Source organism: Falco rusticolus, chromosome 8 (genome assembly GCF_015220075.1).
Source record: "Falco rusticolus isolate bFalRus1 chromosome 8, bFalRus1.pri, whole genome shotgun sequence".
NCBI lineage: Eukaryota > Metazoa > Chordata > Aves > Falconiformes > Falconidae > Falco > Falco rusticolus.
This window is the reverse complement of record NC_051194.1, coordinates 6,865,033-6,881,192: the sequence shown is the minus strand read 5'-3', so window position 1 is coordinate 6,881,192 and position 16,160 is coordinate 6,865,033. Positions and strand designations below refer to the sequence as shown.

The following is a 16,160-nucleotide window of genomic DNA, read 5'->3' as shown; positions in this document are numbered from 1 at the left end:
TCACCGTGCCTAGCGCGCCCCCCCCGCCGCCGCACGTCGCTAGCGGAAGTGATGTCACTTCCGGCTGCCGCCGCCTGCCGGGATCGAGGCGGAGCGGCGCGAGGGCTTCCGGCGGCTGAGGGGAAGGGAGCGGAGCCGAGCGGGGCCCAGCCGCCATGTCGACATCGCTGGGCTCCAACACCTACAACCGGCAGAACTGGGAGGACGCGGTGAGTCCGGGGAACGGCTGGGGAGAAGCGGGGCGGGCCTCTGCCGGCGGGGCCCTCCGCTGCCGTGAGGGAGCGGGTGGGGGCGGCAAGGCCGTAAGGCGAGGTGGCGGGGGGCGGTGGCCCCGGGGAGCTGTGTCCCTGCGGGTCCCCTCGGCCAGGAAGGGGCTGCCGCGGTGACCTGGGCGCTTCTTATGGGCAGCGCTGGCTGGGAAAGGAAACGTTCGGGTTTGGGCGCAGCCCACCTCCCCGCTCCCCCGTCGTTTCCCTGCCGGGGGTTGGGGTGTCCGGTAGCTGGGAGGGCTGAGCTGGGCCGTCGTGCGCCCCTGGCTGCGTTCCGTAGAGCTGAGGCCTTTCTTGGGTGGGCCCAGGGCAAACAATAGATGCTGAGGGATAGTTGGGGGGGGAGGGTGGGGGGGTCATCTGCTGCAGTCAGGTCGCTGAAGAGTTAAGATGTCAAGAGTACGGTTTTTGGCTTGTTTGTTGTTTTAAGTTTTACTAAAGACTGGAATAGCTGGTAGCTGGCAGTTCTTTCATAGTACGGGCCTCGGGTTATGGCTTGCAGCTCTCCCAGGGACTTTTTGAATGAGGCTTTTTGCATCTTTCAAACGGTCTGATTAGTTTAACTTGATAATGTTAGTTCAAATGTGATTTGAATGCGGTTGTGGTGATAGAGTTTGTTGCAAATTTCTGATTTTCTTTCTTTTTGCTCTATTCAGGATTTCCCTATTCTGTGCCAGACATGTCTTGGAGAAAACCCATATATTCGAATGGTATGTGCTTGTTTGACCATGCAGTCTTTTCTTCTGTGGTGGCCCTAGAACTGTTGGGTTTCAGGGACTAAAATTAGCCTGGCTACAGGAGGAGATGCTGAGGTGGGCATGCACTGCTAATTAGATGGTTCTGCACAACAGGATTTTGTTCCAGCCATTGTTGGTATGTGTTATCATGGCATTAGGTATGTGACTTAAGAATAGATCAGTCAAAAAGGAGAGCTATATGGTAACAGTCCAGTGTCTAGAGTGCAGGAAATACTAGAAAACAAAGCTTTTAGTACTGGTAAATCGTGTGACATGGAGAACATTGAGCTGCTGAGACATTAAGTAGCTTCGTAAAATTTCTAAAATGTGAAGAATATGCACCTGTAAAAGTAAGTTGAAACTGGTTTATGAAGGCTGTCCGACGGTAGTTTCAGTCCTTGTTTACCTTGGTTTCCTCTGTGCAGGGTGAGTCAGTCCATTTTATGTTGCTTTTCTCTGTGCTCAGTCGTGTATGACCTACATTTACGTTATCTTCCCTTCACGTTTCCATTCCACCAAGTTTGTTGAAAGGTGATGATATTTTTTGTGAAACATAACCCTAATGCTGGTATAGGTAATATTTCAAAGCCTGCTTATTTTCATGGACCTATTTCCTGTAACATCATCTTTGTTTAAAAATAGCTATTAATATTCCATTTAATTTTCGCTTTTCATCACTACATGATGTGGGACTTACAATACTGTGTCTTAATGAATGTTTCTAAAACAGGAATGGATTGAGAGTTTTTTAGGATTTTTTGTCCTGTTGACCTTCCAAGGTGTAAACCCAAAACACAAGAGTGGGTGAGTCTAAATGCAGCATAATTAGGAGAAAACCACTGTGCTGTAACATCAGTGATATGTTTTATGTTGAATTGATGATATTTCATATTTTGTTTTATTTTTTTAATTATATTTCAGACCAAGGAAAAATATGGAAAAGAATGCAAGGTATGTTTGTTGTCTTTTGAAGAAAGAACATCTAAATTGGTACACATCTAGGAATAATACATTTTAACATTAAAAAGCCTGTCAGCTTCAGAAAAGTGCTTGTCTGGGTTAACAACTTATAATGTTTATGTAACCACATACATTTTTAGGTCAGCCTACTGTGTGCTTTGTTAGACAAAGTCAGTTGGTCTTAAAATAGTAAAATTACTGAAGACTCTTCAGACAGACTTAGGATTTGCTCATGTTTATCGGAATTACTTTTTGCAAATATTGTACTATATTTGGAGGTATTTCAGCATTTTACGTGATCTCATATGTTCTCTTGCAAGTTTGTTTTTACTTGTAAGAGGTACATAACTGGAATTTAGGTTTTGCTATGAATATGTTATTTGTGGCTGTGTGGTGGTTTGTGTTGTCTAAGAAATAAGCCACTTCCATTTCTGAGAGAGCATGAAATATTTAGTGTTGTCTTGACTGAGGGGAAATTAAAGGAGGTTTTTTGCCCCTTTTTATCAATTGCCATCTGAGGAAGGGAAAAGGTATGTGCTGAAATCTTGCTTCCCTTCCTCAGACTGTACATGCAACAGAAGCAGATCATCGCTCTACCAGATAAGAGAGAGCAGTAGTCTTCTTCTGGACCAAAAGTCTCAAAAACCCTCTCACTGGGCTTGCTGCTATGTTCGTGACTGATTTACACATAATTGATAATTTATCTGCAGTAGCTCTATACTGACATCACCTGGAATGGAGGAGAATTTGTTTTTACTTGGTGTAGGTCTGCTTTCAGCATTTGTGTTACTGTAATAAATCAGAAAAACAACAAGAAAAAAACACCTTCCTAAAACTTTCTTCTGTCAAAGTAAGGCACCAAGTAGAAACAAATATTTCTTGAGGTCTGAATCTTTGCACTAAGATGAAGAAGTTGTATTTATGGTTTAAAGAAATTAGATGTGTTTGGATGTCATGTTTCCATGTAATAACCTTCATTGCTGCATGATAGTGATACAAGTGTTGACTTTCTGTCTTCCAGATTTGTGCCAGGCCTTTCACAGTGTTCCGCTGGTGCCCTGGTGTTCGTATGCGTTTCAAGAAAACAGAAGTATGCCAGACATGCAGCAAGCTGAAGAATGTCTGTCAGACCTGTCTACTTGACCTGGAATATGGTGTGTACCAAAAAATGTACACCAAGAGAAGAAGGTGGTCTGCTTGCCTCTGAAATGAAAGTTGATGAAATGTCTTTAAATGTGTGCATGTAATTGGCATGGTTGTCTGGACAGTCTTCAAAAGGAACAGGTCTTGACCACATCTCTTCTGAGGTTCAGGGGCAGCGTGGTATACCTGAGTAGTAGATGAGTTATGTCTGGCTAATGAAGACTGCAATAACTATTTCTGCTCTTTCAGCTTGTGCTTCATACAGATTTGTTGTTTCATTCTAGGTTTGCCTATTCAAGTCCGGGATGCAGGACTTTCCCTTAAGGATGAAATGCCTAAGTCTGATGTCAATAAAGAGTACTACACCCAGAACATGGAACGGGAGGTAAGAAAGTGTAGTTCTAATCATGCTTTCTGTGTGTGGATGTGTATGGGGGAGGAAACGGGAAGAATGACCTAGCTTATCTTAAAATCATTTTCTTGCTCTGATTCTGTGCATCAGTTTTCAATGGTGATATATACATAATTATTTGTGGTTTAACTGCTGTTTAGATATCCAATTCTGATGGCACTAGACCAGTTGGTGCACTAGGAAAAGCTACTTCTACCAGCGATATGCTGTTGAAGCTGGCTCGGACCACGCCTTACTATAAACGTAACCGTCCTCACATCTGTTCGTTCTGGGTAAAAGGAGAATGCAAGAGAGGAGAAGAGTGTCCCTACAGGTACAGATACAGCTTAAACAGTGAATCTGTTCACTGGGGTCAGAGACAGCTGCTCTTGGGGTTTGGGGAACAGGAAGCGCTGCAGTGGACAGGAGAGGTAGCACTGCGATTGGGGTCAGCGTGAAACATGCTTTCAGTTGACATGCAGGGCCAGTGAATGAATCTTTGTTGTGGCGTGTTTGTGAGGAATTAGCTGTGTGGTCTTGTGTAGTGTTTTGCTGAAGCAGTGACTACATCTCTTCTCTTGCGTAGTTCATTTTTTCCCCTCGTGGCATCAGTCCCCTCAATCAGAGGTCTTTGTATTTCAACAAGAGGCTGTTTGAAATCAAGCTCTTGTATTTTGTAGCGTTGAATGCTGAGCTGTCAGAAGTGCCATTCATTCAGAACTTGAGGCAGTCCTGGCTGCAGTTTAAGTTCTCATGGCTTTTTGTTCCATTTTGGGATGTTATGTGACTAGGGTTAAGCATATAAAAAGAGGCCTTGAGAAGGGAAGGCAGCAGATACAGTCATAATCTGATGCAGCTACGACTGGTGTGAAATGCTGTGTTTGCTGAACCTTAGACATGAGAAACCTACAGATCCAGATGATCCTCTGGCTGATCAGAACATCAAAGATCGTTACTATGGAATTAATGATCCTGTGGCTGATAAACTTCTGAAACGAGCATCAACCATGCCTCGTCTAGACCCCCCTGATGACAAGACTATTACTACACTGTATGTTGGAGGGCTTGGAGATACTATCACTGAATCAGATCTCAGGTGTGTTGGTGAATTTGTATTGCCCTGGCTTTTTATTTGACAGTTTGATTACTGCTCATCTTCAAGTGAGGAAATCTCTCTTGCAAGGAAAAAAATAAATCTGGCTTTTAGTTTTTCCTTAATGGGGACTGGTTGGTGGGGAAGTGCAGAGGAGTGCCAGCTTGTTGGAGAACAGATAACCAGGCACACTTCAAATGCTTTGATTAAAATTTCTCTCTTTAAAGATGAGTCATCCGTCTGAGCTGTTGGGGTTACTCTGTTACCCTTTTGACAAGAAAGTCCCACAGCCTCCCTCTAGCTAGCTGCTGAGAAAAGCTGCTGCAGTTTTTATTGCTCCTTAATTGCACAGAGGGACAAGAGATCTAATTTGTCACGGTTAGTCTGAACCGGAGACAGAGAAAAGAAAGGATCTGAGCATATCTGTTTCAACATGTGATGAGATCCTCCTCCGCTGTGCACCCTGCAGCTAGGAGGAGTAGTGTTTCATAATAATTTTTTTTTCCCCTGACACAGAAATCACTTCTACCAGTTTGGGGAGATTCGGACAATAACTGTAGTGCAGAGGCAACAGTGTGCTTTCATCCAGTTTGCCACCCGGCAAGCTGCGGAAGTGGCTGCTGAGAAATCCTTCAACAAACTCATTGTCAATGGACGCAGGCTCAATGTCAAATGGGGAAGGTGAGTACGGCAGGGAGGAAGCCTTGAGGATACTGCCACAAGGTTCTTCTCTCTTTGTGCAATGATGACGAGCAGGATTGGATATTACACTGGAGTAGATACTGATTTGGTAAATAGTTGGGGTCCTTTTACAGTTTGGTTTTCTTTCAGCAGTGGGATCTGGGTTGGAGATTACACAGTTGTGTAGGGGATTTCCTGGTTGAGGGCTATGCATGAGTTTCTGTAGTTTTACTTCTAATCTGTCTCCTGTAAGCACTGTTTGCACACTTTGTACCAGCTGTCTCTGTTCTGTGAATTTTTCATCTTTGGCCTGAAGCAACGGGTGCAGATTAGATAATGTGAAACTATTGTGGTATGAATATCTGCTTATCCTGCATTTTCTCATCCTTGTTCTCAAACTTTTTATCTGGTTTTAGGTCCCAGGCGGCAAGAGGAAAAGAAAAGGACAAGGAAGGTACTACAGAATCTGGGATAAAGCTGGAGCCAGTTCCAGGACTTCCTGGAGGTAAGTGAGCTGGTTTAATCTCTGAAACTTAACGCTGACCTCACCTGCTTCCATGAGAGGGGCTGATGTTAAACCTTTGAGAACTGTAACATCGCTCAGGACAGTAGAGGCACTGGTGAGCCCAGAGCAGGCAGTTACTACTGTAGTAGTAGTAGGTTTGCAGCAGATCCAGCAGGGATGGAAGGCAAACTTTATCTAGAAGCAAATTCTTGATGATAAAGGGAGTTCTTTATGTGGTGAATGAAAAGTTAAAGCTGAGTTAAAGTGACTGAGGTCTGAGATACTGGCAACCCATGCTTTTTAAGGCTTGGTTAATGTTTTCCTAATCCACTGAGTATTGTATGATTGAAAAAGCAAGGCTGGTTTTGGGTGAAGAAAAATGGTGACTGGTTCTGGAGTTTCAGTGTGGTCCTGCTTCTCACTCTGGTTCATATGTGCAATAGTAGCAACAGTTTGCCCTTGTGGAAGAACTGATTGTGCCTCCTCACTGAAGGCTTACACCACCATACAAGCTTATCTTGACAGAGACTTTTCATAACCACCATGTACTTTTTCTGCAGCTCTCCCTCCTCCTCCAGCTGCAGAAGAGGAGGCTTCTGCAAATTACTTCAACCTACCTCCAAGTGGCCCTCCAGCTGTGGTTAACATTGCCTTGCCACCTCCTCCTGGCATTGCTCCGCCACCACCTCCAGGTACTTGTGTTTCACCTTCAAGTGGGGGTGTCTGACTTGGTGTTAGACTTTCTAGTCCTCTTACTCGGCTGTGTTGTAGCACTGAGGCATGCCCTGAGTTGATTTTCCTCGTTCCCTGATCGTACAGTGTAAACTGATGATCTGAAACGAGCTGTCAGCACAGTTTGATTAAACTGAGCTGCCTGCTGTGGTATGTATTCACTTGCAAACTCTCAGGCATGTCAGAAAGCCCTGTTACTGGTACTGAGACCTGCTCAGTGCTTTTGCTGGCTGTGTAAATGCCACATTAACCTGAACTTTAAAGGTTAATTTTGCAGCTGGTTGAATGCCAGCCTGTTTGGTTGTGTGTATATATATCTGTATGGAGGCCCTCTGTTTTTGTGGGGTTTTTTTCATGGGACATCAGACTCCTGTGGATATATTTGCTTTGCTCCACAGTTCAGTAGGAAGCATTTAGACTGGCATTACAGACGCGTGTCCAGTCCCCCCTACCAGCTTTTATCTGTGAGTAAGGTTGTATGTTGGGTAGGGATTGCTTCCAGTTGTACTGGCAAGAGGAGGAGGAGTTTGGGGATTTGAAGATTCATGGAAGATGTGCACCTTTCTAAGGCATAGCTGTAAGCCAGCTGTTATCTGTGAGTAGTTTCAAGCAGCAGTTCCTGTGCATTGGTAGTTCTGTTCCTCTGTCTGAAGCTGCCAACATTGTTTCTGCAGGTTTTGGACCACACATGTTCCATGCCATGGGGCCCCCGCCTCCCTTCATGAGAGCCCCAGGCCCCATTCACTACCCGTCTCAAGATCCCCAGAGGATGGGTGCCCACGCGGGAAAGCACAGCAGTCCCTAGCACGTCGTGCCACCGTCATCGTTTAAGTACATGTTATTTTCTAGTTACCATGGTAGCACCGTATGTTGAGCTGTGGGTGAGCTAGAGAAGCCTTATTTCCCTGCTTGCAGACACTGGGCAAGCTGAGCTCCATGTCTGTGCTAGCTAATCAGATTGTTGATACATCCCAGGTCTTTCATTTAGTGTTGGGGGCGGGGCAGGGGGGCAGACAGAAGGGCTGTTAAGGGTCTGTGGATCAGCTGTACCAGAATTACAGTGCTCTCAGTGTATCCTGTTTGCACACTTTTGAAATAAACTTCTGGAAAACCAAAACCAACCCCCTTTTCAAGCCCATTTGATATCTTCAGTCTGAACACTGTGGACTATTTAAATGTAACCGGAGACTCTTCTCTGTCATGTAACTAATGACTTATTATTTTAATGAGATATTAAACCAGGACTGAATAAGAGCTGAAAAACAAGCTTATCAGACATGCCAAACCCATGGCTTTGCTTTACTATTGCCACAGAATTTTTCTCCCTCCTTTTTTTTGACTTCCTGTTCAAAAAACCAAAAGCAAACCCTTTTTGTTGCTTCATTTCTGATCCTGCACGTCCTGAGCAAGACAAGTGTTAAGTCATGTGAGCAGGCCCCAGGTAGTGCAGGCAGGACATGCAGCGGCCAGTTCTAGCCCAGCGAAGGCCCCTCCGTGGCCCCGGAGGCTGGGCTTGTGTGCTGACAGCTGCAGGGGGAGGATGCAGTGCAGCTGCAAGCTTGTCTGGGGTATATTTGGTGCATGATTGGGGCTTTTGAGGCCTGTGGATGCAGTCTCCTCTTAAACTGTGAGATGGATCCCGCTTCATCCTGTTTTAAGACCTGAAACTTTTCTTTCTGTGCCCCAACTATAGTGATTGCCCAGGAGCAACCATGTCCTGCATGGAGCCTACTGTTGAGTAAGATCTATGTGCACGTGGCTGAAGGATTTTAAGTTTATCTGTATGTCAGCTGCTTTCACGCAGTGGATCTGTGGACATCTTTCTGTAAGCAAAACATGATGAGACACCTGTTCTGAAGCTTCATTTGCTTGTTTTAAAAAAAATACATTAAAATATTTGAATTTTTCAATGCTTTGCTTAGACTGCTTCCTGGAGCACAGTGTCTGAGGACTTTCATTTTTATTTGGCTGCTGCTGAAGCCAGGGTGCAGAGTGGGCAATGACAGCAGGTCTATGTGCTGTATAATGCCACTGGGTCCCGCTGGTGCTGCCAGCCCTGCCAGGCTGTTGGAGGTGGCATAGCACATGTGGCACAAAGAGCTGGCAGGCAGGCTGGCTTTCTCCAGAGAAATTACCTGCTTTGGGCACAGGTAATTAGCTTAGCATTTGTCAGGTGGGAGCCATCCTAGGGCAGTGCTGGAGGACGGGCAGAGGCCTGCTGGTGCGTGGGGGCTGCAGCATTTGCCACTGCTCTGGGTCCAAGTCTCTTTGGCTGGGGCCGTGAGTGCTGTGCAGACAGATCTCAAATGCAGACAGGCTTTCCGTTATTGCAATTTATTTATTGTTTCCAGCCAGGTCCCCAGGGGTACATGGGTTCTTCAGCTGATGGACAAAGAGGAGAAAGGTGGGTTGGAACAGGACATCAGTTGAGCATCGTAAATGTTTAATGTTTAAGGAACAAAACTTTTTTCTTTCCATTTGCTTGTTGCCTCCTGCTTCTGTGGGTAGAACAGAGCAATGAAAGCTTCCTGCCTGAATGGTGTCTTATGGCAGCAGAATTCCTCTGTGGGATTTGCTCTGTGCATCTGTCTGCACAGCATTACAAATACGCTTACAAGTAAAGCAGCTATTAACTGCATTTTTACCACAAAATTTACTTTTCTGATTTAACCATAGTGATGAGAAAAGAATCTTTTATGCTGATGCTCCTGCTTTTGCAAGATTAAATTAGGGTAACATTAAGAACCTGACAAAAGCCGTTGTAGAAAGCCTCTGTTACGGTAGAGATTTTTGTTAGCTGGGTTTGCTAGATGTTCTGACAACTGTCCTATAGACTGTTAGCTGCGCGTCCCACTGTGTGTCACTGCTGAAAACGTTTGTGTAGGTGAATCCTCAGGTCTGATTTTCACGTTGATGGGGAAGCCTGTGCTTGCTCTGAAGTCACGGCTGCACTGCTTTTCCTTCCCGCTGATGCTGAAGTTACCAGAATACCCTGGCAATATCTTCAGACTGGTGCAATTCTGCAGTGCAGCAGGTTCAGACAGAGCCTGATCCTTGATGACCAGCTATATGAAGCAAATCTGGCTTAAGTCAGTCAAAAAACTCAGATCTTTAAGCAAGGCATGCAAATAACAGTAGGAAGGGGAAAATATCAGCTGCCAAGTGCTAGCCACTAGCTTGTGGAAAACAGAGCACAAGTTTCAACTCCCAGTGTTCCTCTCCTGTATGGTTGTGTTGTGTTGGTAAACGGGCAGATTCCCAGCTCCTCATTAGTTTCTGTTGTCCAGCCAAGCCCAAGGTAACTGCTTTTTAACGTGCCAATGCCTCTGGTAACTTGTTCTGTTGCTGCTCTTCAATTATCACCTCCTCTCGCTGTCCTGACTGGAGTGACTGATGTAGAGTTGCCCTGAAGATGGAATTTCCTTGCAAAGGCCTCAGCTGTTGGAGCAGGTCTTGTGTGTCAGTGAAAAAGCAGTGAGACAGCTTAGTGTGGTACAGCTGGTGGTCCTGCCATTTTCCATGAGGCCGGGAAGAGGACAGGCTGTATGGGATGTTTTGTACGGGAGCTTACAGGGATCTGCCTGTGTTAACGATGAGAACTTGGCTGGTTAGCTTAGCACTAAATGCCCTTGTGACAGTGGCTTGTGAGGGGAATTCAAAATGGTCCCAGACTTGAGCTTCTTCAAATCCTTTTGAAGATGACAACCCGAGACCACTAGCTTAGCTTTCACAGAGAATACTTACTCCCCTCTCCCCTACCGTGCGAAGTATGTTTGAGTCTAGCGAGAAAAGCATCCGTGGCGATGGGGAAGGGAGACGTGTACTACAGCTCATCACTTTCTGGCAGAATCCGTGCCCAGCCCTGTGGCACTCTGTTGAAGTTGCGTCTGTGGGAGATCACCTCCAGAGCGCTCAGGTTATCCAGCTCTGTGGCAGGCATGGAGAACAGGTCGCTGACCAGTGCTCTGTCAAATGGGGTGGGATTCCTGCAGCACAAGAAGCGGGAGACACTTAGCACAGCAGGCGGAGAGGTCATGCGTGTTGTGAAAATGATAAAAAAAGCAGGTCTGGATTTACTGACTGAGCCCAGCAGCAACCTGGCCATGCTTATAGCAAATGACAACCCTCCTCTTCCTCCTTGGGACACTGTTAGAGCCTCTGCTGGCTCAGTGAGGCTCTTCTGTACAGAGCCAACCTCAACTCAAGCTCTGGCAAGCCTGGAGAGTGGGGTTTGGTGCCTGAGCGTCCGTTGCCCTGCAGGGGAGGGAGGAAGCGTGTTGTTACCTTCACCGTAGTCTCTCTTGATGGGCTCCACCAACAGCAGTAGAGATGTGGTGCACGTGAAAGGGGCTAGATTAAGAGAGCAGGTGACAGTGACAAACGCCCTGGTCTTTAGAAGGTGACTTGTCCACAGCTAATGTGTTCTGCAGAGGGCTGAGGCTGGTGGTGCTGCCTCCTGATCGCTCTAGCACATGTGCGGCAAATGTCTTTCTCTTGGCCCTGGCTCCAGTCTGCCTTTTGGGACAGCTTCTCTTGAACTATGACTAACAGGAGGAGCAGTGCGGGGGCAAGAGCTGTCATCCCTTTCTGGAGAAATGTGAAAAGGGACCAGGAACAGAGTGCCAGCCCCCGAAAAGCCAAGAATGTTGGTTTTGGAGCAGCACATGGAGGCTGAGCTATCAATGAGGCATAGCTGGGAGTGTTTGCTTTGGGAAGTGCTGCTTGAACATGAGTAACGTGGCACTGTTTTGCAACAGAGGAGAAATAACGGGGGGAGAGGTAAATGAGAGGTTTATTCCGGAAACTTTCTCCCTTCTGGCAAAAGACAAGTCTTTCAAAGCTTGGTTTTCACTCTCTATTAAGGCAGCACACCTTAGCAAGGTGGCCAAAGGTCTTTGCACTGCAGCCTGCACATTTAAACTTGGGAATAAATCAGTCTGCGTTAACAGAGTTGCTGTTGAGATGGTGAGCTTGCCTTTGCCCTGTGACCCATGTGGGCTGTGCTGGGATTCACCTAGCTTTAGGCAAGATCACTGGCATTTTACTAGCCGATTTGTTCCAAAAAACTTGTTTTTCTGCAGTCTAGTACTTGATGAACTGAGAAGTGATTTAAAAGCCAACAGCTTGCAAGATCATGACAAGCCCAGTTAGAAGCAGATTGGCTCTCTGAATCTTCATGCCTCAGTGAAGAATTAGAGGAGGTGGCAAGAGGCTTGGTGTTAAATTAGCATCCATCTGTATTAAATAACAGTTCAAGACTTTAAATAGAAAAGGCGCATGTGAGAAGGGAGAAATTGTACGGGGTAAAGCATTATTCAGAAACATGCCCTTGCTTCAGTCCCTGTCCATAAATAAATATTGAGGCAGGAACATGGCTAAATATTGAAAGAAAAGAGCCAAGTGTCTGCAGCAGCTCCTTGCTCTCCCCCTGCGGCACCTCCTCGGATGTTACTACGCCGGGAAGGCTCATGATGGCTGAGTACTGGGAAGGAGACCCTGAGCGAATAGCTAATGCAGCCCCTTTGCTTCCTCGGCTTGCCTGTGCCTGCCCGTGGGGTTTTGTCCCTTCTGTTAACCCTGCCACCTCCTTTCTCTCCCCCTCAGCCCTACTCCAGTGCAGAACCAGTGCAATGTCATGCTTTCACTGGTATGGAAGGGGGAATGGGGGCTGGGTGTGCGGCAGCCTTGTGCTCTGCATCTCACCAAGTCTGCTCAGCAGAGCCGGGGGGCTGAGGGAGAGGAGAGCAGCAAAGGGATGGTGGGACCATCTGGGACGCCGTTCCCATGCGGAGGGGTTGTAGTCCCCCACAGCCCCTTCTGCCAAGCATTCAAAGCACAGCAGTTGTGTCCCCCACAACTTAAATCCGACCCTGGTGTGGGCGCAGGAAAGCTGCCACCTGCAGAGGCCCAGCTCCGTGGCAGCTGGTCTGATGGGCAGCAGTGCTGTGCCCTGGGAGGGAGCTCCGCTGAGAGCTTGCCTGCTGGAAGGTGGCTTTGGCCAGGCCACCATGGCTAGTGGACTTTCATCCTCATGAAAGAGGCTTTCAGTGAGGAGGAGAGCCAGGACCTTGGTTTGCAGGTTGCCCGGCATGATGTTCAGCTTACAAGTTCAGTTCTCATTATTCTGCCTTGGGCTGCTGGTGCTTCACTACCATCAGGTCCCATCCCCTGGATCCCCACCAAACACCTTTCCAGAAAGGAGATTTTCCTTGGCAATCTCTGTTCCAGGGTCCCAGCCTTGATCTGGGTGTAATTTGGAGGTGCAAGGAGGCATCCACCATGCTCCACAGGGCATGGAGCTTGCCAGCCTGAGCCACCAGAAATGCCCCAGCCTGGAGACTTCAGTCTCAAGCAGGTGTTTGGAAGGAATCTGGTGACCTCTTGGCACCCTGTGGGAAGATTAACCTTATACCCCCACCACTTCCAGCAGCTGCTTGGATACCTTAAGGAAACTAGGAGAGAGGCTTGGCACCATCTGTGTCATTCCTCCACCCAGCCCAGAGCTGAGCCCAGCTGGGAACAGCAACAATTCCTTCTCCAGGACCATGTGCGTGAGATTTAGTCCTCCCAGGTTTCATCCCTGTGGTTACCCAGTACGATCAAGCTGCTTAGGGCTGTGCAAGCCAAGTGGTGGAGCTGAGGGGAGATCTGGGGAGCTGCTGGAGGTAGGGACCTTTGCAGAGGAGCCATGGAGGAGCTCCTGAGCTGGAAAAGAGCAACCTGAACGCTTTCTGCTCCCCTGTGGCGTATAAAGAGGGCATGGACCATTGCGTTTCCCTGGCAGGACGGTAGGTGCTTCTCGAGGATGAGGGGTTTGGCCAGGGGGTGGACAGGTTGTCGGTGCCTGCTCAGCCAGGATTACCTGTTGAAGCTCCTGAAGTCCCATGGAGAGGGTCTCATGGGCAGCTGGTTCTCACTGTGCACAGCATTGTCCTTGTCACCGAGGAGCTCATGCCACGGGGAGCGGTAGCCCTTGGGGATGGCGGTGATGTTGAACTTCTCTGGGGGAACTTCTTTGAGGGGGCTCGAGTACCCTGCGCAGGGGGAGGGATGATGTGGGCTGCTGTGGCCTCGGCTGGGCTGGGGCGATGTGCCGAGCAGGGGAGAGGGGGCTGGGAACAGCCCTGCCTTCGCATGGCCACGGAAGACCTGCTGCTGGGGGCAGGATTACATATATATAACGAATATATGTTATGCATTTATATACATTAAAAACTCTGAGGGAGGATTTTGGGGAGGACCCCTCGGCAGGCAGCAGTTTGCTGCCTCCAGGCCTGTGTTCCTGCCGTTACCATGGTGTTGGCTTTGGGGTGTAGGTGGCATTTACCTGGGGCCAGAGCGTCAGGGTTGAGGACTTTGCTCATCTGCAAGACTTTCTCTGTCTTCTTGGGCACTTCAGGGGGGCTGCCCTGGGGTGATGCTGCCACGTGGAGCTCAGAGTGATAATTCTGCTGGTCCCCAGCATCCTCCCCTGCCTGCAGAGGGGAGAGTCAGTGGGCAAGTGGGCATGGGGAGCTCCCCCTGCCCTGGTCAGGACTCAGGAGGCTGTCAAAAGTACTTTGGAGCTTCCTCCACCTACTCACCATCCACTCATTTGCAGTTCCGTCCACGTCACCTTTCTTGGTGCGGTATGAGCCACCCGCTCCCGGCCCTGGGAGCTGCAGGAGGTGAGGAGAGGGGTTAGCAGGTGCAGAGGAGGACCGGCGCCATCCCCGTGTTCTTTGGTGGGTGCTGAACCCGATGCTTGCCTATCTTGATGCCCAGGCCACCAAGCCATCTCTCCCTTCATCTCAGTGTAGCAGGCAGCTGAGCGCGGCTGCCCTGCTGAGAGACTCCCAGCCCTGCCAGGAATTGCTTCCCTGCAAAGGCTGTGAGAGACAGGGCATGGCGCTCCCGCTCGGAGCCGAGGGATGAGCTGCAGACCCACCTCCCTGTAGTTGCTGGGATGCTCGATGATGAAGCGCTGCATCCGCCTCTGGCGCTGCTGGAAGAGCTGGGAGCCACGGTTGTTCCGCAGGGAGAGCTCCTCAATCATCAGGTCCTGCGATGTGCTCACCTTCTTGCCCAGGTCCAGCTGGGGCTCTGGGGAGCCCAGGGAAGAGCACAGCCACAGCTGAGGCTGCTGCAGCGCTGGGGACCCCCATGCCCAGCGCAAGGACAGTGGGTCTCCTCATTGAGGTCCCACTTGCACAGCTCAGCCATGCACCCTCACCGGGAGCTGTGCCAGGCACTGGTATTTCCTCAGTGGGGGGATTTCTCAGGGAATCATCTCAGCCCCAGAGGCTCAACCAGCCTCCACTGCCCCTGTGCACGGACCCCTCCAGCCTTTGACATGCAGTTGCCGCCCCTTGGGGCTGTAGCGTAAGATGGGACCAAGAAAGGCACAGGGTCCCTGGGGAGCAGGGCCAGTGGCCTCAACCAGAGCTGGGTCTGGCCCCTGGGCAGGGCAGGCAGTGCTGCCCTGGGGCTGGCAGCACTCCTGGCTCTCCCTTACCGGCTTCAGGGCCCGGTCTCATGATGGTCATCACTTGCTGCCGTGCTCCTGGGGCAGCTCTGTGGGAGGGGGGTGAAGCCTGCCTGGACGGAAGAGAGAGGCAGTCTTAGGGTGACACCAAACATGGGGATGCATCAGCCCCAGGCATGCCATGGGGAGAGGCCAGGCTTTGGCTGAGCATCTTCCCTGGCCGGCATCATCCCTGAGCATCTCCCCTCAACAGCATCATCTCTGTGCTGCTCTCCGTTCTCTTCAGTGGATGTAGGGAGATGTTGCAAGCATGCTGCCACTCAGCCCTTGCCTTGTCATATTTCCTCTCTGCCTTTCTTTAAGGCAGAAAATGTCCTCAGCTCTATCCTTGTCTGCAGCAAGCTGGTGTCCTCGTGTCCTGAGCCCCCTCGGAGCAGCACCCACTGCCTGCCGCCTGCTGGGCAAGCAGGGGCCCTGGCTGCCACCCCACCAGCACCCCCGCCTCCACATAGCTATTTTCAGCTGCTGGCCCTGAGGGTGCAGGAGCTGCAATGCTGACCCTGCTGGGGAGCTGGGGAGCCTGGCCAGCGGCAAGACAAGATGGGGTGCAGGGCTGCTGGGCTGGGTTGCTCCTTTGCAGGGAGAGGGCGGGAGACCAGCCCTCAGCCCCCCGGGCTGCCCACCCTCAGCAGCACCCTCCTGCACTGCTGAGGTGTTTGGCTCAGCAAGCACAAGGAGCAGGGTGGTGGCTTGGCCCTGTTCAGTGCATCTGGCATCCCTCAGCTCAGCCTGATGCTGTGCATCTTCCCCTAAGATCCCTGGGGAGCAGGGGGGCCCGTGGGGCCGCAGGTGCCTGGCATGCAGCTCCCTGCCAGCTCCGAGACCAACATTCACCATCCACATGGTGAGCCTGGGACCTGTGCCCCATCCTTCCCTTGACCCCCCTCCAGGGTGACCATACCCTGACCCCCCCAGTCGTGAATGTCCCCACCACCAAGGCTGGGACATCCCCAAGCCCAGTGTACCCACCCGTCAACCCACTGACCGCAGCCTGGGACCTCACCTCACCTACCTGGCCAGGGGACGCCTCAGACGCTGGGGACTAAAGATGCTCTCCTGCTGCACAGAGGATGAGGCCAAAGACAAGCTGCAGCCACCAGTGCTCGGTGGCCCTGACTGGCCCTC

The 16,160-nt window shown here is 49.7% G+C and overlaps 2 protein-coding genes across 3 annotated transcripts; one reads left to right on the top strand and one right to left on the bottom strand.

The window, feature by feature from the left end:
* Positions 1-70: 70 nt before the first annotated feature.
* RBM22 (RNA binding motif protein 22) lies at positions 71-8,421 on the top strand. 2 transcript variants are annotated; one of them, XM_037396636.1, is made up of 12 exons: positions 71-209; positions 926-979; positions 1,928-1,957; positions 2,988-3,120; positions 3,394-3,494; positions 3,662-3,834; positions 4,396-4,596; positions 5,110-5,274; positions 5,691-5,779; positions 6,340-6,471; positions 7,186-7,342; positions 8,205-8,421. In XM_037396636.1, exons 1-11 carry the CDS (start codon positions 156-158, stop codon positions 7,314-7,316), a joined length of 1,263 nt encoding a protein of 420 aa, XP_037252533.1. In that variant the 5' UTR covers positions 71-155; the 3' UTR covers positions 7,317-7,342; positions 8,205-8,421. The 2 variants fall into 2 exon arrangements, with proteins under 2 accessions (XP_037252533.1, XP_037252532.1); XM_037396635.1 differs by lacking the exon at positions 8,205-8,421 and having other exon boundaries at positions 7,186-7,632.
* A 103-nt stretch (positions 8,422-8,524) lies between these two features.
* Positions 8,525-16,023, bottom strand: MYOZ3 (myozenin 3). The gene is made up of 6 exons (XM_037396637.1): positions 15,006-16,023; positions 14,439-14,593; positions 14,095-14,169; positions 13,839-13,986; positions 13,374-13,545; positions 8,525-10,497 (listed from the first exon to the last, which is right to left on the bottom strand). Exons 1-6 carry the CDS (start codon positions 15,034-15,036, stop codon positions 10,335-10,337), a joined length of 744 nt encoding a protein of 247 aa, XP_037252534.1. The 5' UTR covers positions 15,037-16,023; the 3' UTR covers positions 8,525-10,334.
* Between the last annotated feature and the right edge of the window lie 137 nt (positions 16,024-16,160).

Coding starts and splice junctions, on each gene's coding strand:
- RBM22 (XM_037396636.1), top strand. CDS start 156: ATGTCGACATCGCTGGGCTCCAACACCTACAACCGGCAGAACTGGGAG. Junction 3,121..3,393: donor TCTACTTGACCTGGAATATG/GTGTGTACCAAA, acceptor GTTTCATTCTAG/GTTTGCCTATTCAAGTCCGG. Junction 6,472..7,185: donor TGCTCCGCCACCACCTCCAG/GTACTTGTGTTT, acceptor TTGTTTCTGCAG/GTTTTGGACCACACATGTTC.
- MYOZ3 (XM_037396637.1), bottom strand. CDS start 15,036: ATGACCATCATGAGACCGGGCCCTGAAGCCG. Junction 14,170..14,438: donor ATCCCAGCAACTACAGGGAG/GTGGGTCTGCAG, acceptor CACCTCCTGCAG/CTCCCAGGGCCGGGAGCGGG. Junction 13,987..14,094: donor GAACTGCAAATGAGTGGATG/GTGAGTAGGTGG, acceptor TCCCCTCTGCAG/GCAGGGGAGGATGCTGGGGA.